The sequence below is a fragment of the Xyrauchen texanus genome, chromosome 40 (assembly GCF_025860055.1).
Source record: "Xyrauchen texanus isolate HMW12.3.18 chromosome 40, RBS_HiC_50CHRs, whole genome shotgun sequence".
Lineage (NCBI taxonomy): Eukaryota > Metazoa > Chordata > Actinopteri > Cypriniformes > Catostomidae > Xyrauchen > Xyrauchen texanus.
Window position 1 is genome coordinate 17,067,352 of NC_068315.1, and position 19,790 is coordinate 17,087,141.

The 19,790-nt window shown below is 37.2% G+C and overlaps 1 protein-coding gene across 1 annotated transcript in view; it reads left to right on the forward strand.

Moving 5' to 3' along the window:
• odad2 (outer dynein arm docking complex subunit 2) overlaps positions 1–19,790 on the forward strand; it is a 95,931-nt gene that overhangs the window by 16,874 nt on the left and 59,267 nt on the right. Inside the window, 3 exon segments of the mRNA XM_052112293.1 lie at positions 9,564–9,784; positions 10,534–10,677; positions 12,347–12,491. Of these exon segments, the coding sequence (XP_051968253.1) occupies positions 9,564–9,784; positions 10,534–10,677; positions 12,347–12,491 (510 nt within the window).

The window sequence follows — 19,790 nt, forward strand, 5'->3', positions numbered from 1 at the left end:
TGGCATCTGCCTTTTGAACCAATTGAAGTTTATTTATTGAACTTGCTGGACAACCTCCCAGTAATGCATTACTTTAATCTATTCTTGAGGTCATGAATGCATGATACAATGCAACGGACAAAAGAGTGTCTTTAGTTTTTTGTTGGGTTTTAAAATGTCTTTAAAAATGTATTTCACTTATGCTTTATTTGCTTAATATTTTTTAATTTTGACTAAATGGCATTGTTGTTTTCCATTCCGCTGATTGTTTTAGTTATTCCCTCATGCACCAGATGGCAGTTTTTGAACACATGACAGAGTTTTAATAGTAGAGTCTGCTCCACACCTCAGGGCTTTGGATATCCTTGCCATTTTCTGGGCAAACCCACCATTTCAATCACATAATGCACAGTTTAGAACTAATCATAAAAAATGTATAACCTTCTAAACATTTTCCACATAACTGTGGCATAATTACATTATCTCTTAATATTTAAATGGACATCGGTGCTCGTTAATTTCACATCTCAAATGGTAAATGGATCTCTTCAGTTCTTCTTAAAATCCACGATCCCGGTTCCGGGATTTAAAATTACGTCAGTAATAATGTACTTCCAATTTTAAATGTATGCGGAGGAGTTATGAGCTCATATCTGGTACCATTTGAAAGCTTAGAATGTCTACTTTCTTGAGATATGCATCACTTTGGCATTTGTTTTACACTAAGTAACTTATTTACAATAAATTACATAGTTCCACCCATCAAAAGTCGTGTCATAATTATGTGCGTTTTTGAATACATATGTCTCATATCGCTCAAATATGACGCACATGTACAAACCATGTATCAAATGAAAGCTCTCATTGCCAGTAAGAAGTTCCAATAAGTCTTTTTATTGAGGTATAATCACATATCTAATACACTTCGAATGAATCATGAAGTATACAATCATACAAGTGAAATTATTGAATATTTGCCGTGCTACTCGCACTAGACAGCACAGTTAGCCACAAATGCTACATAATCTTTTACCTTAGGTTATTCTCTGCAAAATGAGCCGTTTTTCAGTGTTTTCTGTGGTTGTGTGCCCAAGTAATCCCTCGATATGTCACACGAGTGCAGAAACACCACAAAGTAATGTTATATGATATTCAACAATCCAGGAAAATATGTAAACATCCGATCCGGATAAAGCATATATTGCCGTAAAGCTTAGACCCTCCGCTTTCCGGCAATGTCTCTCAAGATCAAATAGACCAATCAGGGGCTGTGATATTGCATCCAGACTGTGAAGTGATCACTGGGTAGGTTACGTGCCCAAAACACACAGACGCGTCTCACCAGACACCAGAGCGCATATTTACCACTTTCAACAGTGTTTTATGTAATGACAAAGGGTTTTCTGTAAAATTACACTGGGATTTTGCATTTATAGCACTGTATATGGGTATGGGGAGACTTTAGATTTGGGTAGGCGGAAAGTACACCAAAAAAGGTAATATTCCTCCCTTCAAATAAATTGAAATAGATATTAAATAAAACATGATACAGACAAAATTCCTTTTTCAGGTATTTGCTGACATCTAGTGGAAACAGCCAAAACTGTCTGCTTGCTGCTAGGGTTTACAGGGCTTGAGTTATACACTTTCAAAAATGAATTTATATAAAAAAAATCAAAAAGCGCCTCTTTTTTTAGGAGGGTTATTACTGTTCAGACAACATATATTTAATTTTTTTTAATTTTTAGCAGTGTTTTATGCAACTTCAAAGGGTTTCCTGTAAAATGACACCAAAACTGTGTATTTAGGCCAAAGTATGTGGGAATGGGAAGCTTTTTAATTTGGGTAGGCCAAATCCAGGCGGAAATCCCCAAAAATGGCAAGGATCTTAAGGCACCTGAGCTGGAGATGTTTGAGTTTTGAAGATGCTAAAAGCTCAGTAGTAGTGGTGGTCTATATTATAGATTGTTGCCTTGTTTGATGTAGTCAGGTGCATTCTAAAGACAACAAGTGCCAGACTAGTGTTGTTTTGTTTTTTGATTTAGGTATTGCCATTCAGTACACATAAAGCTAAAAACCAAGGCTATATGTGTTAGTTCTTTACAACTTACTCTTAGTTATCCATAACAAGCTGTGAGAAATCTAAGGTTTGGCCGAGTCAGACGCACCTAAAAAGTAGGAATGGGAAAAAGTGCCTGAGAACATGAGTACCCAGAAGTAACAGCAATGATTATCATAAAGCACATTAAACTTAAAACATTTTACACTGATCAAAGCCGAACAACTGTCCAGCACTGTACACAATAATGTTCAGTCAACACTGTATGAATAGGATTAGAGAGTGTTTTGTTGTGTTGTGTTAAAAACAGTTTTATGGTGTACATCTGAATAGAATGGGGCACATGCATTTTTAAAAGTGTTTTTAAAAATGATCTTTGAAATATTTTTAACTTGGCACGCCATCATAAAAAGGTAATGTTCATGCAAGATGCAGAAAAAACAGACATGACTTACCATTTGACTTACGTTTTCATTGACCAATAATTAAAAACAGAACAAACAAGTACTTGAGTAGTCAAAATGACCAAATACACATGCCTAGTTAGAATTCAGCAACTCAGGGTTGGAAATTTTGGCTATATAGACCTCAGAAATGAGGCCAGTACATCAGACTCAGACACACAAATAGCACAGCTGTCCTTCAACTGGCAGTAGTATACTCCTGTTCTCTCCTCAGCCTGTGGTGTGAGGTATGCAGCCTAAAATCAATCACAGCTGAGGAGAAGAGAGCAAAGGGGAAGAGGGGACAACCTAATGTCTACTCTTCTCTCTGTGAGAAGAGTGCGTGCTTGTCACAATAACTGAGAGCGAGACAGATTAAGACAGTAAGTGAGAATGAGAGAGAGGGAGTGCTCTCCTCTGTCAATGTGCTGTTTTTCACATCAATGCTTTGTGAAAGAATGTGAGAACAGGCCAGTTACTCAGACCCCTCTGAATTAAGTAAAAGATAAATTAACAAATTGGGTCTCCGATAATGGCCTCAAGATGTGGCGAAAATGATATTTATCATTAGAAATATTCTATCCTATTTCTCATTAGTGACACACTAATGTATTTGTTGGGGGAAAAAAATGTTTTACAAACTGGCGGCATTTAGGGGACCAAATATTAGGTGCTTTGTACATGAGATATCACAATGAGGAATTATATGAAAATCTATTTTTTAAATATATGTCACTTTAATAAATTACCATTTTCCATTTTTTATTGGTATTGGCTGGCTTAATGTTCTCCTGATCTTTCTTCTGCTTCATCGGTAGCAGAGGGCAGAAAATTCTTTTTTTGTTTATGCAGACAAAAGGTTTCCTCCAATATGTTCTTTTCTTAAAACAAAGCTCCACAAAGTTTTATGCTGACTGTTGGCTGTTTTATAACCAACATAATTCTGTCCTTGAGTAATATAAATGGAAACTCCATCATCCAGACCGATTTCTCTTTATGTTTCTTTCTAAATGATGGTGATGTTATCTCTCTGCGATATAGTTTGCAGATGGAAAATGAAGCAAGACAGAATGATTACTGCTTACTGTATAGTAATGGTTATTGTCTTGCGCAACTCCACCGTTGTGTATAAAAACCTCTGTCTGGTGCTCCCGTAAATTACCTTGAGGATAGAAATCTAAAATGCTCCTTTCATCTATTCTTTTTGCATTGAGTGACAGTTTTCAGACACAAATTAGGGCTGCTGCAGGTTTTTACCTGAGCACTCTCAGTAGAGATGTCCAAGTTAAACGCTGTGGTGTCCAAGACTTCATCTTCCTTAATTTGAGGAACAGTTAATATGAGTCTGTACTCTGTAGTAGTGCTAACCTTTAATAACTCTTGCCTCTGATGAATGGTAAGTCTAAATATGCTTTCATTCTAAACCTCTCTGAGAAAAACTGAAGGAGCTGAAGCCGAGTTTTATGCTGTACTCAACAAAAGCTGTTCCTACGGTATGACAGATGCACATTTTTGTATGCCACAATGTGATTTAATCAACTAGGACAGGTCCCTGAATCAACATCCATTGTAGTTCCAGAACAACATTGTTATCAAACAATCTAAGCCCTAACCACCATCCTAACTCTTCCCCTAACCCTAAAATCAGAGTGCAGTGATTGATATGAATTTTATTTCAGGAACTAATAAGGATGTTGATACAGAAACATGTCCTACTTGTGTAAATCATGTTAAGATGTTTATTTGGTACATGATCGCGATTGTTACTTCACTGAAATTTCTATCAGAATATGTTTGCCAAATAGTTGACAAAATCATACATTTTTGTTTTATGTTACCATTCTCATGGAGACAGGAAATGCCTGATTAAATTTAAAGTGATTGTGGACTCAAAAATCCATTACTCACCCGAATTTGGAATTCCTGTTCCAAATACTTATTCCATGGACTTTCTTCCATGGAAAACAAAATGATATGTTAGGCATAATGTTAGTCATTGTTAGTCACCATTTTCTTTCATAGCATGCTTTTTAGGGATATGGAATTTCTGGGCCGATACCGATAACTTTCAGCTCATTGTGGCCAATACTGTTTACCGATATATATATATATATATATATATATATATATATATATATATATATATATATATATATATAAAGGTTATAAGTTTTCCTCCTTCAACCTGGAACTGTTTGCTAATTCATTTAAAGGATCTCATTTTAAAATAGGTGTCATTTAAAATCTTGGAATTTTGACTGCTATTTAAGGGTTGATGGATGTAACATAAACCATATAAATCTGCCTTTATTACAGATGTGTGCTGATTTAAATGAGAAATAATTTTTGGTGCCCATTTGTATAGGTGCTTACGGTAATTCTGGTAACTCACTCAAAGAGAGACAATTAATTTCTAACAGCTGTAATAATGCATTAAACCAAGATGTGGTGATAAACTGCATGTAACGAATATTAAACAACAAAACACACAAAACAAACCCTAATCCCTGTATGCATGGTGTATTATTAGTGCCGGCAGCCGGAGTGCGACTGCAGAGTTGGTTTGTGTGTGCTATGAATGTGCGCTCTTGTGCTTACCCAAGTCTCATTCACAGACACATGCTACGTCACTCATCTGAAAGTTCTACTGTATAACTTTCAATTTATAATTTTTTTTTATTTATTGTGCAATTTTAGGTAGTGCTTGGACTAGTTTTAATCACAATGCTGCTCTGTTAGTAATGCTATTTCCCACATTCTGTTTATTTCATGAAGTAATAAGCGAAAATGATAGCACCCATGTAGCCTATATGCTTTTAGCACATTTCGTTTATTGCCTCATGAAACAAACAGAATATGGGTAATCCATCGTTACTGACATCAGATGACTAAAACCAGCCCCAAAATAGAGATCCCCATTTCTCCCCAATTCGCAATGCATTCTAGGTTCTCGTGGTGGCGTAGTGACTCGCCTCAATCCGTGTTGCGGAGGACGAATCTCAGTTGCCTCTGCATCAGAGACCATCAATGCGCACATTTTATTATGTGGCTTGTTGAGCATGTTACCGCAGAGACGCGTTGAGCGCCTCACTCTATATTCTCCACAGCATCCACGCATGACTCACCGTGCGCCCCACCGAGAGCGAGAATCACATTATAGGGACCACTAGGAGGTTAACCCAATGTGACTCTACCCACCCTAGCAACAGGGCCAACTGGTTGCTTAGGAAGCCTGACTGGAGTCACTTAGCACACCCTGGATTTGAACTTGCGACTGCAGGTAATCAGCGTCTTCACTTGCTGAGCTACCCAGGCCCCCAGGTTCAGAGATGTTGAAATAATCCTCACAGAGTAACATGAGTGTGGCATGGGGATGCGGTCATGTGTCGGTCTGTGAGAGACAGGTTTTAGGGGTAATTATTTACATTTACATTTATGCATTTGGCAGACGCTTTTATCCACAGCGACTTACAGTGCACTTATTACAGGGACAATCCCCCCGGAGCAACCTGGAGTTAAGTGCCTTGCTCAAGGACACAGTGGTGGTGGCTGTGGGGATCGAACCAGCGACCTTCTGATTACCAGTTATGTGCTTTAGAATCAGAATCAGAATCAGAATCAGCTTTATTGCCAAGTATGCTTACACATACAAGGAATTTGTCTTGGTGACAGGAGCTTCCAGTCTACAACAATACAAACAATACCAAAAACAGCAGCAAGACATAGGTAATTAAAAACAAAAAAGAACACAATATAAATAATTATACATATACGTATGTACACTCACCTTCATACATACCCACATACACACACGTAGTGCAAATCTAATACAATCTGTATATAAAGAACAAAAAACAGTATATTATGTACAGAGCAATATAAGTAATGGCAGAAGTGGATATGTTGAATAATATAAATTAAAATTAAAATTAAACTGTGTAATGCACATCATTATTGCTCAATGGGGCAATTTAATTGTTCATTAGATGGATGGCCTGAGGGAAAAAACTGTTCCTGTGTCTGACAGTTTTGGTGTTCAGAGCTCTGAAGCGTTGGCTAGAAGGCAACAGTTCAAAAAGGTAGTGGGCAGGGTGAGTGGTGTCCAGAGTAATTTTACCAGCCTTTTTCCTCACTCTGGAAGTGTATAGTTCTTGAAGGGGGGGCAGGGGGCAACCAATAATCCTCTCAGCAGACTGAACTGTCCTTTGTTGTCTTCTAATGTCTGATTTCGTAGCTGCACCAAACCAGACAGTTATTGAAGTGCAGAGGACAGACTCAATGACTGCTGAGTAGAACTGTTTAAGTAGCACTGGTGGCAGGTTGAACTTCCTCAGCTGGCGAAGGAAGTACAACCTCTGCTGGGCCTTTTTCACAATGGAGTCGATGTGTATCTCCCACTTCAGGTCCTGTGAGATGGTAGTGCCCAGGAACCTGAATGACTCCACTGCTGCCACAGTGCTGTTTAGAATGGTGAGGGGGGACAATGGTGGGGTGTTCCTCCTAAAGTCCACAATCATAGCCCACTACATAGCCCACTTTAGCCCACTACACCACCACCACTTCATTAATTATGAACCAGGTGACAAGCCTTACCTCTCTCTCTCCCACAGACCGACACATGACCACGTCCCCATGCCACAATGAGCTTGGCTCTCACACACACACAGACACGCTGTGTATGTGCATGCGCACTGTCGCTTGAGACTTCCCGAGTCTATGCCTGAAGGAAAGACGCAACCGGCAGTCAGAGAATTTCAGCCGCGAGTAAATAAATCATAACAAATTATCAGCAGAAATATTGGCGGAATAAGTGATGACAGATTTTTTTTTTTTTTTGGCAACCTATCCCTTTAAGATCTGATTACAAGCACTATGATTAGAGTTGCCTCCACAGCATAACAATTCCTCCTTGCCACTGTCGTCTTTGGCTTGCCCACTACTATTTTCTGTAAAGTTGCTTTGAAAGAATGTGTATTGTGAAAATAACTAAAAACTGAAAAAGAATGAGGTCAATATTCTATGTGCATGTGATTTTGTTTTTTGAACAAGGCTGGCCATGTGCGAGCAGGTTGTTCGATTATTGGTGGCTGTAAGGAGAAAAACTATGGTATATTATTCTTTGAAGCAATGATGCCAGGCAGGCCGTTCATAGGTGTGAGCATATGTTTGTGTGTAAAAATGCCCACCAGACTTAAATATTTTATGATGCCAGCAGGCGGGAACTTGGCCACGAGCACTAGCACCTAATGGGTGATGTACAGAGGCTGTAAAGAGAGTCATAAAAATTGTCTGCTTAGACACAAATCAAACCCCTCTTTGTTCTCCATTTTTAACTTTATTTCCTTATTTTCTAGATTTCATCTGTCTACTTCTCTATGTCCTTTTTGTTCCATGTCACTCCTAGGTCTTCCAAAAGCATTTCCAAAAGGCTGCGATGAGAGTTCTCCTTTTTGCACAGGACTCTCATCATCATCCATGAATTCAATCATCCAGGAATCCATCCACCTGAAATGAACCCATTACCTTGGGTGCATGTTGATTTGAGAGCAGATAATGCTTTTAGCTGCACTGTTTTAGTGTGAAGAGTTCAGCTGAGAATAAGCTCATGTGCTCTGGATTGCAGCTTGAGTTGCTGAAATAAGTCTCACACACGCTCTGGTCCTTCAGCCATCAGTCAACCACCAGACCCTGATTATTCAGCCCAGACACCCTCAGCACAGTCTTGCTTCAAATGAACACCAGGTCTTAGCCAAAGACAACATGCTGTATCTCCTAGCATATCAGCGGTATGGGGGAACTGATGCATTATTAGATCAGACACTTTTAATCAAATATACACAGCCAGGGCTGAGCAGAATGTGATGCTCATCTGAGAAAATATATCAAACCACTTGTATGCTTTGTCAGACTGGGACAGGAAGATATTGTGTCTTGATTAGCGAGATTCTTCATAGTTATATGTTGTAGTTGTAGTTTGAGGTTCATTGAGCATTTATTTGATGTTGTTTGGGATGTTTTGTGCCATATTAGAGTGTTCACTCTCCATGTTCTTGTACCTGATTTTTACAGGTTTATTAAAACAGTTATAATATTAAAGGTGGATGGAGCGGTGTGCAGAAATGGATAAAACTTTAGCTGTTCTTAACTTTCCCCTTTTTATGGGAAATAAGCCACGAAAGGGACAAAGTGTGCTTAGCTTATCATGATCCAGACAGAGACCTTGTACCATAATTAAAGTTTTTTTCCCCTTACGTACTTACTCTGACCTCTTTTTCTCTCATACTCTTCTCTCTTCCTTTCTCTGTGTCTAGTCTCTCTTTCTGTGGCTCACGCTTGTGCTACAATGATGGCAAAACTTGTTTTCAGATTTTATTACCAGAAACTAGGAATGTTAATAATAAGATTATTTTGCGATTCCAGAAGTTTCAATAACAGTTTTTTCTGTAAGAACTATTTTTTTTAAGTCATCTTGAGGCCCCTTAGAAGGTTTCTGAGGCCCCTAGTAGGCCCTGGCTTCGTGGTTGAGAACCACTGCTCTAAAAGATAGAGCTGATGAATGGCTAATGGTAGGGCAGGCTATTTTCTGCATAACAGGTGTCTGTGACTAAAAAGGCTAACAACCTGTTTAACCATTCATATGGATCCTGTTGAGCTTCTCACAGAAGTAATATAGAAGTAGGAGAGAAAGACAATGTCCTTTAAAATTTAAAGAAATCCTTGTAGAATTGCTTTGCCACAAAAGGCTCCACTCAGTGTGTGCCAAACTTCCAGCCTGCAGTTCATGGAATGTACAGAAAAAATGTTTTATAGGCAATTAAAAAAAGAAATGCAAACATTGGAAATATGTTTTTATTTCTCATTTATTCATATATATGCCGCTAAGCTAAGAGTGCATTCATGCACAAAAAGTACTACTTAACTGTGTTAAAAGAACAATGATTCAGAGGAAGACCTCTTTTAACTACCCAAGATTTTATAATTTATAAGCACAGTTTATTGTATTATATATAGTTTGCACTTTTGGTGCAAATTGAGATAGGTCCTTTTCCTGACTGTCTTTATTCATTCGCTCCCTTCCGCAGGACTTTGCCAGTCAAGAAGTGCCATCTACCAAAAAGATCCTACATGTGGAAGCAGTTGATGCTGAGCAAACGGGCCAAAACCTGAGGTCTTACGATCATCGAGAAAAAAATGTGCCTGAGAAGGCGAGACAACAGCTTGAGCGGAGCAAGCAAGGCGGTATGAAGAAGAAACTAGAACCATCTTTGAAATGGAAGAATCTCGGCCTCACGTCCCCTCACGAGTAAGTGATAAATCCAAATCCCAGTGGATGTCCTCTGGGAGTCCCCCAAAAATCAAATGGTCACACTTCAAGAGAGGGTTATATAGCTTATACAGTATATCTGCAGTATATATATATATATATATATATGCTTTCTTCTTGCATGCGTTTATCGCTGAAGTCTTGGCATAGCATAGAGGAAAAACCCACAGCTTATCAATCAGACATGTGTTTTAGGATTGATCCCGCAGACCGATCCTTTCTGCGGTTTCAACACTTGTTACTTGTGAACCTCTTCTAACTAGTCAACTTAGTTTAACAAAACAATAATCCTTTGTTTTGGAGAAACAGTAATTTGCCAGATGTGAAAATGTATGCCTTACTGTTCTGATTGTCCTAAGAAAAGATCCAAATAAAATGAAAAAAATATAGGTGTCCAAGCACTCAGACACCAAATGCAGAACTACAGAAGACATCAACTATAATAGTAAAAATATGTTAGAAATGAAAAAAAAAAAAACATGCAAATGCACTTATCAAACATACTTTCTTGCTGCATTCCTCTTCCTAAACTGAAAATCCAAGTGGCTTTTAACAGCTTTGTGATTATACCATTATGTCTGCCAGTAAGTATTTAATATTATGTATGTGTGGTAAAATAGTTGTACTGGGTTCATAGTATTTATGCAATCTAATCTTTTCTGAGGGGAAAAAACATGCTTAAATTCTAAAACTGTATACTTAATTAGTGATTGTTTTGATTTTTCCAGTGAGGGAGAGGAGAAGAAAGCCCGGAAGAGTGGAGAGAGCAAGAAGGTCTTGGAATATTGCACAAAGTCACCGGCATCAGAGAACAAAAGGAAAGCTAATTTTTCTGGATCATCTCTGCCAGGCTGCCAGTCTTCTCAAAAAATGTATGCCACCATAATATTAGTCCACAGAAATAGCTTTTGTCATAGTACACATGGTATTTCTGAGGTAAAAGCCTAACTATTGCAGCAGGATCTGAAAAGCCTTCTCCCAGGAACATGCTTAATTGATTAACCCTTTAATCATCCAGCCAAACTTATAGAACTTATTCAATCACTGAACTGGAAAAATATTTGTTTTCTGGGCAAATTAGTTTGGAGTTTTCATTTTAAAGCCCTTAATAAGTCACGGATGAAGATGTCGTTCATGTTGGTGTATAAAGGCATGGTCTTTTGGTGCTACTGGGAATAGCAGTCTGTAATAATTGTTCACAGTTTAGCCTGTGCTACAGCCACTGATAACCCTGTTCCTTCTCCTGGCTGTCTGTTTGGTGGCAGAAAGTGAAGACTCTAGCTCACCCCATTGCTAGAGTACACAGCCCTTCCTATAAAGAGCTCCGGGTATAGTCACAGTTTCTCTGTCCCAAAGTCCCTCTGGTAATGCAATCATTTTTAATCTGTGCTGCACACAAGAGCCTTCACAACGTTCTTAAAGAATAGTTCACCCAAAAGTAAAATTATGTTGTACTCACCCTTATGTTATTCCAAACCCATTTGACTCACATTGGCCACTTTTATGATACTTTTATTTATTTATTTATTTTGCTTTAAATTCACAATACTTTAGAGTGATTATTAACTGCTAATGTATGGAAATCAGGGATCACAACAGAGATCACGTTTTCCACAGAAGAAAATGTGTTATAATATGAGTAAATAATTGGTGAACTATGCATTTAAGAACATTAGAGTAGATTAGATTTAACTAAATTGTCATTGTGCAGAGTATAACTATTGATACAATAAAATACATTTACTGTAACATCCAATTGTTAGAGAACAGTTCAGTGCAAATTACAAGGAAAATTAGTTACACAAATGCAGCAGTGAGTGACTAGCAACAAAGGTAGTGTTTATCATGGCGTGAATTACAAAGAGAGGAGTGCCCTGGTGTCCGGCAAGTGAGTTATTCACTGGAAAACACATGTTAGTCCCTCTGGCCTTCTCCCCATGTATGCTGAGTTTCATGACATTTCAGTAGCCCGACCCGCTTTATTGGCCATCTGCATTTGTGCATGTGTAATCTAGCGATGAAAGAGATTTCAGAAATGCTCTGATGACCACTCCAGTCATCCTCTCTCATTTTCTGTCTATTGCTCTCTCTGTGTTATTTCCATCCCCCTGTCGTTTAATTTAATGCCATGGCTTAAGATGACACTTCAAATACACCCCAGAGTTTGACGGCCTTTTTATACAAGGGTTTCAGCATGAAGGCCTTTCAGAGAGCAATAATTCAGTCCGCATTGGATTCTGAGAGACTTTACCAGAGCTGGGAGAGAATGGGCTGTGTGGTTTGGCTTGCACCTGCTCTGACTCTCCCCTGATTTTCTTTATATTTTATGCATTAAAATATCTATTTAATAACTCTATTTAATAACGAAAGTTTTTTGTTCCTTTTTTTCTGTAATGCCTTTTTATGTATGATATTTCTCGTTTCTTTACTGAGAAACTTCTGTGGGAGAGTACTCCTCACAGTGTGTGCCTGGGAGACATAAAAATTTGGACCAGCTTGAATATTAATATGTCTAAAAGATGCATATGTGTGTGTGCACAGCAAGACCCCAGTTGGAGCTGATGACTTCAGTGAGAGTTCATCTGAGGGTGAAGAAGATGAGGAACAGCCTGACAGACGTGGCGAGACTACAACCGACCTGCCCTCTGAATATTGGCAAATCCAGAAACTTGTCAAATACCTAAAGGTAAAAAAGAACACCTACACATAAACTGTTCATATACACACCAACCTGCATCAATACATCAGAAAGGGGTTCACAAAGACTAGGAATAGTTAATCAGAAATGAAAATTCTGTCATTATTTTCTTACCCTCATCTCATTCCAAACCCATGTGACTTTCTTTTTCTGCAGAACACAAAATATATATTTTACAGAATGTCATGATCACTGAATCCCATACAATAGCAGTTGATAGTACATCACTAAAAGCTTAAAAAGCACCCAAATGTGTTATAACGTAGTCCATGCAACTCAGGTGTCCTTCTAAGTCTTCTAAAGGAATACAATCACTTTTCATGGACATTAGGGCTGAGAATTGCAACAAACCTCCTGATTTGATATTACAATTATATTTCCAAGCCGATTTGATATGTAAATCGTGATTCTGTAAGTTTTGCAAAATTTATGTTTTGGTAGGAAAAACTTAATAAAAAGATAAAAAACATTAAGTTCTTTTGAAGTTTCTATTGAAGAACAGTTGTGTCTGAAATGACAATTGATTTCAGTCTGTATTATATAATTTGCAGATAAAAGGTAGGAATATGCAAAACTGCCAATTTAAAACTACCAATCGACCAGTCAGTGCGTTGTCTGAGCTAGGTGACTAGTTAGTGCAAGTCTGCAGTTAAGGCTGCATTATGTCCTTTTGTATCCAACAAATTAATGTATGCAATATATCATTTTAACTTACTAGACTAATGTTTGAATATCGAATATAATATATATTACCAATGGCTATTATCTTAATGATAATTTTGCTACATAGAAATGGAGTAAACATGTACAAGAACCATTTATGGGGCTGTACTGAATTATGACACACATGACCATTCACCAGTAATCCCAATGTTGTTGCATATTATTTGCATATGTATCCAGAGATAGTATGAGATCCTATGCTGTATTCTTATAGACAAAATTATTCTTACAAACTGCTCCTAGATGACTGACAGAGAAAAGAGTGAGAACTCATAATGTGTGTGTGTTCTACGAGACACGATCGTGCTGTGCGTGTTAGTGCCGAAGCGCAAATGATCTTCTGAACAAAAAAGCAAATCAGGCATTTCTTTCGTATGTTCTTCAAAATATAATCAGATGTGTTTTTCTCAAGCACACGTCTTTTTGTCTAGGAATTTGTTGTCGAATGTGGTGGGTAAATGTGCACTTAAATGGCCACTGCACATGAATACCCTGGCTGTTAGATTGTGAATATTGTGGGGGCGCAACATGTAGTCCACAGCATTCAACAGTTTGATGAGCCTTTTTACAGCTTTATGTATTTATTAAAGCAGTGTCAGACAGAATCGACAGAATGACTTCTGACAAATACTCTCCACAACACCTCTCAAATAAATTTTGGATTATGCATAATAAAAGGAACATTGATCACAGCATTTTGGATTTTGACATCCGAAAGTGATCAAACAGCGTTTGATGGTTGTAGCAGCGGTGTATTAAATAAAATGGAAAATAAAAAAAATATTTTTCATCAGAGAGACTAATTTAAAATCGTTTGGCTCAAGAATTGTGATTTGTAACATAATATTTTTTTTCCCCCAGCCCTAATGAACATACCAAAATTCAGTGATCAACTCTTCTAAACAGTGTACAAATCAGTGTTAGAGACAGTCAATATCATAAAATGTATTGAGAGAGATGCACAAGAACCAATGAAGTTTAATCTTATTGACGTGTCGCCATATTAAATTTGTGCTCTGGATGTGTTCCTTTTGTGTTCTGCAAAAAGTTATATGGTTTGGAACAACGTAAGAATAATGAAATGATGACAGAATTCATATTTTGGGATAAATTATTCCTTTAGCTGCAATTAGTCGCTGAAATGAATTGACTTTTTTACACTTAATATTACTATTTTTAGGGGTGTAAAAATTTGTCAATATTATGCTGAAACTTCGATGCATGGATTACTGCATTTAATAATCTATTATAATGACTATAATAATACACAATGTGTAACAGAGACTGTCTCAGATTGTATGCACACTCTCGCAACAGAAGTGCACTTTAAATGAAGAATGTTTAGTTTGGATTTCTGCCTTATTGTTCATAATTGCACTTGTCTAATAAAGCAAAATGCATTAATTTATATTCTTTTCTTCCCCAATTACGATATATTACGCATATTTTGGAATATTTGGAAAAAAAACTTGGAAAGTTTATTTGCGATCATTATTTGACCTTAACGTGTTACATGCGATAATTTTTTAATTCTGGGAGCCTGCTTGGATTAATGATCAGACTATTTGCCTGTATAGATGAAAGATTGAATTTATATTTCAATTGTTGGTTCAGTAAATGTTCCTTTGCTGATATGCAAATCTTTTACTCATAATCAGCAGTCTTCTTACCATCTGTTTGTGTTAGTTTGCATAAAGTCAAACATGATATTATCCAGTATTTATATTGGCTCAATAATTAACTTAACAAAAGTATTATTTTTATTATTATTATTATTATCAGTATTATTATTATGAACCAAGCCTCCCTGTCTTCCATTAATACATTGAATATTCGGAAAAGATTTAGAATCTAACAGTTGTGCATTCTTCTGTTCAACCCAATGCATTATGCATAATATAATATTTCTGTAATATTATTCTCCATTGATTAAGTATCACTCATTTGTTTAGTTAAAATGTAAAACAGGTTAAAAAAAAATTATTATAGTAAAAATTACAATGATGTCGACAACCCACCCAGTCAAAATTTGAAGTGACAGCCCCTCCCTGCCCCTCAAAATGTCTGTGTGCGGCCCTGCTCACAAGCTGATGCTCTACTGTAACATTGTCTTATCTTTTTACTGAATTCTACAGAGTCATGTCCAGCCACCTCAACCTGAACTTTTATTCAGGTTATTACATTAAGAACAAACAGAATTTGAATCACTATTAGCCAGTTTTTGCTTTGAATGATGTTTGAATGGTTTCCACCTGGTATTACTTTCCAATCCAACAAAACATTTCCTGATGTTTTTACAAATATTTCTTATGAAGTCATTGTTTTATTAAGCTGCTTAAAATTGTACAGGCTTCTTGCATGGTTGGTCGAGGGCTTTTCTAAACAACATTTTATCAGTACCCTACTTATAAGCACAACATGTATATGTGAGTGTGTATTGAATTATAAGCACAACATGTATATGTGAGTGTGTATTGAGTATTGTTGTTCAGAGCTAGGATATTACTTATGGAGAAAATAACTATGCCCAAGTGTATATAACTGTAAATTAAACATATAATATCTTCTTAATGGTTGTGTTTGTTTTACGTTGCCTTGTCGCCTTATAGTCATATAGATTCAACAGATTAAGCTGTTAAGCTGCGGAGCCAGTACTAGCATCACATTAAATCAACTGTCTGTGCAGGCTTTCACTACTTCTCACTTGTTGCAGGGAACTTGCCACATTTGGTGTGGACATGGTGTAAGTCAGAACAGCACTAAGCCTGTGCAAAAAATGTCTTCACTCATTATTAGTAAATTTTTTCATCCCAGTCCATAGATACTGTTTTTCCAACTATTTAAAGTCATTATTATCACATTACAGTGCTTAGCAGCATCATTACACTATCAATGTGCCTTACAGTATGTTGCAGTTTATACAGCTAGCATGTAACATAAAAGGGATATGTTGGGAGTGACCCTCCATTATTAGCATATATCATACTGGTCTCTGTATTAAAATATAGCATCCCTTTAACCAATATAGGAGATAATTTCATTGAAGGCATACTCAAGGCATTGATGTTGTGTTAAACACCAGTGCACACAGTGTATGTAAAAATACTATGTATTTTTAAAAAGATAATTTCCACTGTAGCGAGTAATAAATTACATAAAGAAAAACAGCCAAGCAAAGTTCAGCCACAGGTAGATATTTTTAGCCTAGTAAAACACAGGATAATGAATGTGATTTTCCCAAGGGGAGGTGCTCATCCTCTACCATTTTGATTCTCAACAAATGAGCCTCTCTATGCATCTACATTTCTAAAGTGGATTTCAAAATTTTTGGTGATTTGTGTAAGGTGTTTGGGGATGCGTTTGTTACTGTGCTCTGTTCAATTCTAGACAGAATGTGTTTGTAACGTGCCCTTCCCGGCATTTTATCTGTCTGGAAACCACAGTTCTTATTTATGGTGGTTTGTCCAGTAGAGCTGTAATAATGTTGTTACCATCAGATCCTGAAAAATAGTCTGTGCCAAACTAAATATCTGTTATATTTTTAGAGCGATGAATATGTTTTTTTTCCATCCTCTCTCCTTTCTTCTGGTCTTTTCCAGGATATAGACAGGCGTTTGTATTTCTGGGAGATTACACGTCTATAAGGTGATGCATGAATGATCTGACTTGTATTTAATGGTTGTTTATGTAGGGATATTTTTGCAGTATACATTACTTGGACTGTACATTTACATGTCTTCATGTTTGCCTTTCTGTACACATGTACAGAGGGCAGTTTGCACCAGTGACTATATCCTTTCATGATGTGAAATGTGCACACCGATATTTTCATGGCTGTATTAGTGTTATATTTGGAAATTGTGCATATCTTTAAACCGCAGTACATATTACACACACCAAACTCCATTCAGTTATTGCTCGGATGGCTCAAAGAACAAGCTTTGAGTATAATCGCACATTTACACATTCACACATTCACACATTCACAGACAGACAAATCAGTTTGTAGAGGAGTTGAACGCCAGATCTGGATCAACTGCCTTATCAGCTTGAATTAGAGAAATATTGCAGCCAAACAAAGTTGCATAGAAACATTTTCTCGCACTTCCCTTTCCCTCATGTCACCCCGTTCTGCTCTTCATTAATGACTTTTAAGTGAATTTTTAATGCTCTAATGTTTTTATATGGTAAAAACCTATGCACAATCTTCGCCAATGTGATTAGATAATTTTTTATTACAAATCCAGTTGACTATTAAGGCTGCAGAGTGTCTTTGTCTGCTCAGGAAATAAAGCCTACAGTAAAGCTGGATCTCTTTCACAGCATCTCTTCATGACTTGCTAACACAGCACTCACTGTTTCTGACAGTTAAATGATAGAATACTCTGTTGTGTTTTTGTAGAATATTAATATGCACAAATAAGAGACTCTACATTTTGTTAAGCAGTCACGACTCAAAATATGAATCTTATATAAAATATGAAATATGTATAATGATGGACATAATGGAAAAAAATATGTTAAATGGCAATAATAAAATGCAACTGACCATATGATCTTTACATACACAATTACACTCACCTAAAGGATTATTAGGAACACCTGTTCAATTTATCATTATGCAATTATCTAATCAACCAATCACATGGCAGTTGCTTCAATGCATTTAGGGGTGTGGTCCTGGTCAAGACAATCTCCTGAACTCCATACTGAATGTCAGAATGGGAAAGAAAGGTGATTTAAGCAATTTTGAGCATGGCATGATTGTTGGTGCCAGACGGGCCGGTCTGAGTATTTCACAATCTGCTCAGTTACTGGGATTTTCACGCACAACCATTTCTAGGGTTTACAAAGAATGGTGTGAAAAGGAAAAACATCCAGTATCGCGGCAGTCCTGTGGGCGAAAATGCCTTGTTGATGCTAGAGGTCAGAGGAGAATGGGCCGACTGATTCAAGCTGATAGAAGAGCAACTTTGCCTGAAATAACCACTCGTTACAACCGAGGTATGCAGCAAAGCATTTGTGAAGCCACAACACGCACAACCTTGAGGCAGATGGCTACAACAGCAGAAGACCCCACCGGGTACCACTCATCTCCACTACAAATAGGAAAAAGAGGCCAATTAGTGCCAATTAGTGCCAATTGGGCATCGTTTAAATGCCACGGCCTACCTGAGCATTATTTCTGACCATGTCCATCCCTTTATGGCCACCATGTACCCATCCTCTGATGGCTACTTCCAGCAGGATAATGCACCATGTCACAAAGATCGAATCATTTCAAATTGGTTTCTTGAACATGACAATGAGTTCACTGTACTAAAATGGCCCCCACAGTCACCAGATCTCAACCCAATAGAGCATCTTTGGGATGTGGTGGAACAGGAGCTCGTGCCCTGGATGTGCATCCCACAAATCTCCATCAACTGCAAGATGCTATCCTATCAATATGGGCCAACATTTCTAAAGAATGCTTTCAGCACCTTGTTGAATCAATGCCATGTAGAATTAAGGCAGTTCTGAAGGCGAAAGGGGGTCAAACACAGTATTAGTATGGTGTTCCTAATAATCCTTTAGGTGAGTGTATATGCTCAGTGGCATTTTATTATTGGCATCTAACTTTGTATATTACCTGTTGTCCATGATCAGAACAGAACTGGGACACATGTTTCCTATTAATTAAGAATTGATTTAACTGTTTGTTAAGATAGCAAAATAAAAAAGCTTATTAACTTTTAATAAGGAGGGAAATACGCTTCCCATATCTTTAGTTTTTGATGTCAATGTCTGTGTGTCCAATCAAACTCTAGTATTTTGGTTCAAATTCATCTATGACTTGGTAGAAGCTAGCCAAATTAGGCAGATGCCAACATGGAGTGGTCTTTCATGTGTTCATCATTCTAAAAAAAAAACATTTGAGTGTTTGATTTTGAGGACATTTTGGTTTGCTAAAGTGCAATAAATAATGTTGGTATTGCGTTGAGTTTCCACTTGATGCCCAAAATAAAATCTGGGTAAGCAAGATTAGCAAATTAAGCAAGATAATTTAAATTAATTTAGATTTTGAACATAAGAAAAGCTCAAATTAAAGCTTTTTAATTTATTGAAGAAGAATGGAAAAAATAGTGGCAGAAGTTGAAGTTCCTGTCAGAATGGAACAGTTGTTTATCATGAACAGAGCAGTTTCCATATCTAGTTCAGCTTCTTGTAATCTCTCAGGACCTCATAATGAGGTTTTGCTCCCTCTACTGGACAAAGTGAGTACTTTAATGAGTTGGCGTTGGATTAAGCTGCTGGTGTACCTCTGTCCTGTGTGATGTATACAGCTGCTTTAAAGTATTCCAGATTCAATACAAGTTAAAGGCATAGTTCACCCAAAAATGCCATCCCAGATGTGAATGACATTCATTATTCTGCAAAACACAAATTAAGATTTTTAGCAAAATATCTCTGCTCTGTAGGTCCATACAATGCAAGTGAATGGTGACCAGATTTTTTCATCTCCAAAAATCACATGAAGTCAGCATAAAAGTAATCAACACAGTGGTTAAATCCATATCTTCT